The sequence below is a fragment of the Myotis myotis genome, unplaced genomic scaffold (assembly GCF_014108235.1).
Source record: "Myotis myotis isolate mMyoMyo1 unplaced genomic scaffold, mMyoMyo1.p scaffold_m19_p_10, whole genome shotgun sequence".
Taxonomy (NCBI): Eukaryota; Metazoa; Chordata; class Mammalia; order Chiroptera; family Vespertilionidae; genus Myotis; species Myotis myotis.
The window spans coordinates 21,382,030-21,388,443 of NW_023416314.1; the positions used below are offsets into that span (position 1 = coordinate 21,382,030).

Consider the following 6,414-nt stretch of genomic DNA (forward strand, 5'->3'; position numbering starts at 1 on the left):
CAAACTTGTAAACAGGCCTTTCTAAGATAGCAGTAACCTAGGATGGTAGATTTCAAGTGAATAATTATTCTTGTTTTCAATGCCATATGCCATACAATCATGGGCACCTGAAAACTATGGAAGGGCAAAAGATCCTTCAAGCAGAATGTTTATGCTCACTCCCTCCACATACATACTAAAAATGACCACCCATAAACCACAAATTCCCATTGCAGCTAACAATTTACACTCCAGTATCTGGGTTGATCCTCACAACAATCCTGACGGGTAAGAAAAAACATCTCCACTTTATGAAAGACACTGGAGGCCCAGCACATGAAATCACGCGAGACCCAGACCCACAGCGCGGGGGGGGCCCATCAATGCACCTCCTGGTGACCAGACTTTTGGTCATTACAATCACTGGCTTTTTATAATATAGTCTAGAGCAGGGGTGGGCAAACTTTTTGACTCAAGGGCCAAAATGGGTTCTTAAACTGTACTGGAGGGCCAGAACAAAAGCATGGATGGAGTGTTTGTGTGAACTAATATAAATTCAAAGTAAACATCATTACATAAAAGGGTACGGTCTTTTTTTTTTTAGTTTTATTCATTTCAAATGGGCCGGATTCGGCCCGTGGGCCGTAGTTTGCCCATGGCTGGTCTAGAGGCCCGGTGCACAAAATTCGTGCATGAGGAGGAGGGGGGGAACAGGCGGGGGGGGGGGGGGGGCGCGCAGGAGTGTCCCCTCAGGCCGGGCTGCAACCTCTCCAATCTGGGACCCGTTGGGGGATGTCTGACTGCTGGGGATCGATCAGGCCTAAACCAGCAGTCCTTCTCACAATCCAGGACTGCTGGCTCCTAAGTGCTCACCTGCCTGCCTGCCTGATTGCCCCTAACTGGCCCCCCTGATCACCCCTAACTGCCTCTGCCTGCTGACCTGATTGCCCCCAACTGCCCCCCCCACCCCTGCCAGCCTGGTCGCCCCTTACTTCCTCCCCTGCCGGCCTGGTCGCCCCCAACTGCCTCCCCTGCCAGCCTGTTTGCCCCTCACTGCCCCCCTCTGCTGGCCTGGTCGCCCCCAATTCCCCCCCTTGCCAGCCTGGTTGCCCCCAATTCCCCCCCGCCGGCTTGGTTGCCCCTCATGGCCTCCTCTGCCAGCCTGATTGCCCCCAACTGTACCCCTGCTGGCCTGGTCGCCCTTCACTGGCCACCCTGCGGGCCTAGTCGCCCCCAACTGCCACCCCCCTCCCCCCCCGCCGCCGGCCTGGTTGCCCCTAACTCCTCCTCCCCCACCCCGCCAGTCTGGTCACCCAATGCAGCCTGCTGTTCAGTCATTTGGCTGTCCTTCACTAACCCCCCTGCCGACCTGGTTGCCCCACACAGACTGGTGTTTAGTTGTCCCTCACTAAATCCCATGCCGGCCTGGTCGCCCACGCAGCCTGCTGCTCGGTCATTTGCTCGTCCCTCACTAACCCACCTGCCGGCCTGGTCACCCCATGGAGCCTGTTCATCTGCTTGGTTGTTTCAAATGTGACGGCCACTGGCTATTTATATATATAGATACTTGGACTTATTCTCAGAACACTGAACATAGTAGCCTAGATTTGTTAGCACATTGTTGGTTTTTTTAAGCACATTCATATTCTCCTTTAATTATCACAAGAACTTTGTGAAGCATAGCAAATATTATTGTCCCCATTTTGTAGGTTAAAAAAAAAAAAGAGGCTAAGGAAATTTAACCCATTTGTTTAAGGTCTCATAACTACTAAGAAGCCCAAGACCACCTCCTAATGCAGTACTACTTCCATGACCCCAAGCATTCAGTAAATATTTTTCCAACTACCAATGATACAATTCTAGGAAAAATTTCCAGAATTAAAGACAAAATGTTTAACCTAACCACTTTCTTTGCTGGTAGCTTTAGTTATTAGGGCAAATATTATATTTAAGAACACTTATGATTCAAATATTTACTTAACATCTCTCAACACCATGTTAAATTTAAAGTATAATTTAAAATGTACACTGCTTGCCTTCTTTTTAAACAGAATGTTCAATATGGCTGGAAAAAAAATCAGGTACATAAAAGTTTAAATACCATTTAGTAAACCATACTCAACTCTGTAGAAAAGATAAAACAATATGATCAAGGTGGGGTTATTCCAGATAAAACTAGGTGAACATGAGAACATCTTTTAATGCAATACACCTCAATAAAATTCAATTATCTAGCCATTATTAAATATTTTCTTATAAGAAAAATTACTCCCCAAAAAACCCACATGACAACATATTTAATGGTGCAAAATTTTAAACATTCCTTTTAAATTCAGGAACAAGACAAAGATATTTACAAGACAACTTCTAGTCAATGATGTGCTACATTTCCTAGCCTGCACATTAGGATAATGGAAAGAAATAACAGATGTTAACATCTGACAAGCTACCAGGGGCTACATGGGGAGCCTGACAAGCTCAAGAGTAATCAGAGGATGGTCCATAGATTCCTAGCATAGGCCATGGTGTATAGTTCCATCTCAAGCCTACAGTCTCCTTCCTTAGCAAAGATCAATCATTACCTTAAATGAGCTCTGTCCATTGTCCTTATGCATCTAGGATAATATACCAGAGTAATTCTTTTCTAGACCCTTAAAGGCACCAGAGCACAAGACCACAAACCCCTCATTGCTATCTTGATCCCCTCATACCATCTCTCTATGCTGCAAATGTTAATTAACTATCCTGTACCCACTAATGTAAAAACAGGCTTCCCCATTTTACTTTTCATCCAATTCTAGAGATTTCCCTACTTTCCTTTCTCCTACCTCCTTGATCCACCATACCATTAATGGATTTCATGTAATCTTCCTTACATCTTTTCCTTTGATTCTGATGTATGGGATAGGCTGCAAAACTGCCATTCTTTGGAGCATTTTCTCAATCCATTGAGATTTTACTTCCAGGCATGTTCTCAAAATTTTGTTTCAAATAAACTCTTTTAAAAAACCTTTTCTATAGGCTGGACATTCTTTCCTCAACAACCTTTCTGTGCCTCATTGCTCATTAGAAAATGGAAATACTAATGCCAATCTCGTAAGGTCATTGAGGATTAAATGCTATGAAAAGTATTTAAAATATGACTACCAATTAGTACTAACTATTATGTATTATTATAATCTCAAGATGTATGATAGTGTGTGTGAAAGCAGGAAAATGCAAAAAGGGGCATGCAAGTATTCATTTTATTTTCAAAAATAAACTTTTTATATATTTATTGTTATAAAATCTATGATATATTCACAAAACATTTTTGGGTAAAAGGCCTGGCCAGAGATCGATTAGATTAGCTTATAAATTAAGTCCAAAGTGTCCTAAGTGTTGACTATGGTTACTAGGAAAATAAAAAGGACAAGACTATGCTGCCTGTACTATCATTTTTGTTTTCCGGCTGCTCTCCACTAGTGAGTTGGGATAGGCTCCAAAACTGCCATTCAATAAATATTAGTAACAAGAGCTTCTAAGTGTTACTCTTAAAGTAAAAGGCTACCATACTTAAAAGAACAATTCAAATGTATCAACTAAGTCCATGTTACCTATGAGATTTACATGGTAGCTGCTTCCTAGACTGTGTTATTTGTTCATCTACTTGTTAAAAATCCTTGCCTGGTCAAAGCACCTCTATTTACTATAGCTAACTCTGTGCTGGATTTATCAATGTTAAGTGAATTGTTAATGTTCATACCCCTGAAATCTGAGTATGAGTAGCCTTCTGATTCCATGTGGTAGTTTTAAAAGGTCATTTTGTGTTGTCATATTTTATGGTCATATGTTTGTTAAGCTAAAATGCTTTTTAAATTCTTTTGGAAATGCCAGCCTTATTTCTGACATGACAGTTAAAGTATCTAAGCTGTGCCATTTCTTCTGTTAAATTGTCATTTTGTTTTGAGAAATAGTGATTTCCAAATTAGACATTTTGATGTAGCAGGTTCAATGTGATTAGGAAGGTTGGTCATGTTTTGATTTGTAAAGGGTGGTAGATATTTAAACCTTAATGTATTCTTGATATTTAGAATCCACTTAAAGCTGAACTTGGTATATAAAATATATACGCTTTCCTATTAAACATTCTATGAGGTTTCTGACCAGGTTACCTTAAAGACCACATTGCAGTACCACTGCTAGCTGGACAGTCTTGGCAGTGTGCAGTTCAATTCAACATTTACAGGCATACCTCATGATTTGTGCTTTGCTTTGTTGCACTGCACAGCGAGGTATTTTTTACAAATGGAAAGTAAGACCCTCCCCCGGCAAAAAGATTACTGCTTGTTTTATTGTGATGGTTTCTCCAAGGTATGCCTGTATAATAGCATTCCTTGCTTAGTCTCCCAGTACAGGTGCTTTTGAGAGCAGCGAAAAGCCTCTTATCCCAATTAAGTTTAATGCACCTCAAATCTTATATAATCTCATCCATCTATACTTAGTGACACTTCTTCCTAATAGTCAAATGGTTCTTCTTTTACCTTCCTTTTTATTGACCTAATTCCTGGTTGAATTCCAATTGCTTCAGTCATTCTTTTTCCATAATCAGCCCTGACCTCTGCAAACCTGTTCCCCTCATTCAGCTGAAACCCTGAAGGTTATTTCTGGTCTCACTAACACAGACCCTAACAATATAGTCACCGAAAACTGAAACTAAGGAAAAGTCTTTATCAAGGTGACTGCTCTCTTTTAACATTCCCTGAACACTTTCCCCCACCTGCTTCTATGAGATAACTTTACCCTGATATTCTCCTGTCTTCTTCCTTCACTATCCAGTCCCTTTTTTTAACCTACTTTTATAATCCATCTAAATACGACTCTACCCCTACACTACTACTGCTCATCCCAAATTATTTCAAGTTTACTCAAAGTACCTACTCTCTCGGCACAAACCTCAAATGCCTGTGGTCCCTTTTTCTCTCTGCTCTCTTCTTGTGACAAGCACTTAGAATCCCTTCATCATCCATCCAGCTGGCTCCATCTTCCCTTCTAGGAATTTAACCTAAGCACAGCTAATCACTGTTCCCTCAGTTATTCCAGGATGGTAGTAGCATTGATCAGCCTCCACAGTGCAATAAATCTCATTGCCTGTGGTTCCTGTTCAGTGCTTTGCTGCTTCAGAATACGGACTCTATCCTATTTATCTGTGTAATCACAGCGCCTAAAGCAGTGGTTTTCAACCTTGGCTGCACATTAGAATCACCTGGGAATCTTTTTAACATCCTGATTTCTGGGCCTCAACCTCCGGAAATTCTGTTTGTTACTAATGTTGTGGCTCCACCCCATAACAAAGAAACAGAATTGCCGGAGGATGAGGCCCAGAAACCAGGATTTTAAAAAGATTCCCAGGTGATTCTAATGTGCAGCCAAGGTTGAGAACCACAAGGTTAGGCTCGTAAAGGTATGCGAGGCACTGGGCATTTGCTAATTAAGAGATAATGGCTCTAACTCGGGCCTCCTCCCATTTACTGCTTATTTCCAGTAGTATTCCCAAAGCGGCGGTTTCCAAAATGCATGCTCGACGCTCCATTAGCAAATATGAGGGACCTAACTGGCTGGTGGCCCTCGCGAAGGCAAAAACAATAATGAACATCCAGCTAGCTCCCCGTGTGGCTTCTGCAAAAGGGCATTGACACGCTGAAGTCAGTAGCCAGGTGGGAGGTAGGAAGCGCGAGCTCCGGGCAGGATAAGCACGGAGCTACCGGGAGGACGGGAGCGGGGGCCCTGCGGTCAAAGGAGTCAGCTTCAACAAGGGCTGGTGTGCACGCCAGGCTGCGGTCCATCCACTGCAGCCATGAAGCCGCCGGCCGGGGCGCCTACCTGGTTGGGCAAGATTCCTAGAGGGGCCGTTACACCCACGTGACCCACTCAGCAATGTTTTCGCAACTCAGGGTGTGGGCACAGTCATCCTAGCGGGTCCTGGCTGTGCCCCGGGGCTGCTAGGCTAAAGGTAAGGGGGCGTGGGAGATAGAGACGGGCCGGGCCATGGGGGGGAGTGCAGCCTCGCAGAGGAGCAGGGGGCGGAGGGGGGCAGCACGGGGCTTCGGGCGCCCTCCGCCGACCCCCGGGATGCGGGGAGACGCGGGGCCGAGGGCGCTCTGAAGGATGAGAGAAGCAGAGGCGCCACGACCCACCTGGGGCCCAGGCGCGGGGCACCCGCTTCTTACCGAGAACTGAGACCCAGAAGTCGTCGAGACCGACGCTGCCGCCATCTTCCCGTCTGCCCAGCGGACCCCGCAGCCCCGGAGCGGGCTGGTTCTCCTGCCGTCCTTCCAAATCCGGGAGCCGCCCGCCGAGGGCGACCCTAAGCCGAGCCCCAGGTGGAAGGGGCCGCTAGGGTGCTGGCGCCGGGTCTGGAAACCCCTACCGCACACCCCCACAGGGACGCCCACG

General features: G+C 45.2%; 1 protein-coding gene across 4 annotated transcripts in view; it reads right to left on the minus strand.

Moving 5' to 3' along the window:
* CEP57 (centrosomal protein 57) overlaps positions 1 to 6,397 on the minus strand; it is a 58,330-nt gene extending 51,933 nt beyond the window's left edge. For 2 of the 4 annotated variants that reach the window (XM_036324631.1, XM_036324632.1), the window contains exon 1: positions 6,189 to 6,397. In XM_036324631.1, the coding sequence (XP_036180524.1) occupies positions 6,189 to 6,233 (45 nt within the window). In that variant the 5' untranslated portion in view covers positions 6,234 to 6,397. The remainder of the gene's footprint in view (positions 1 to 6,188) is intronic. The other 2 variants (XM_036324630.1, XM_036324629.1) reach the window with 2 other exon arrangements.
* Between the last annotated feature and the right edge of the window lie 17 nt (positions 6,398 to 6,414).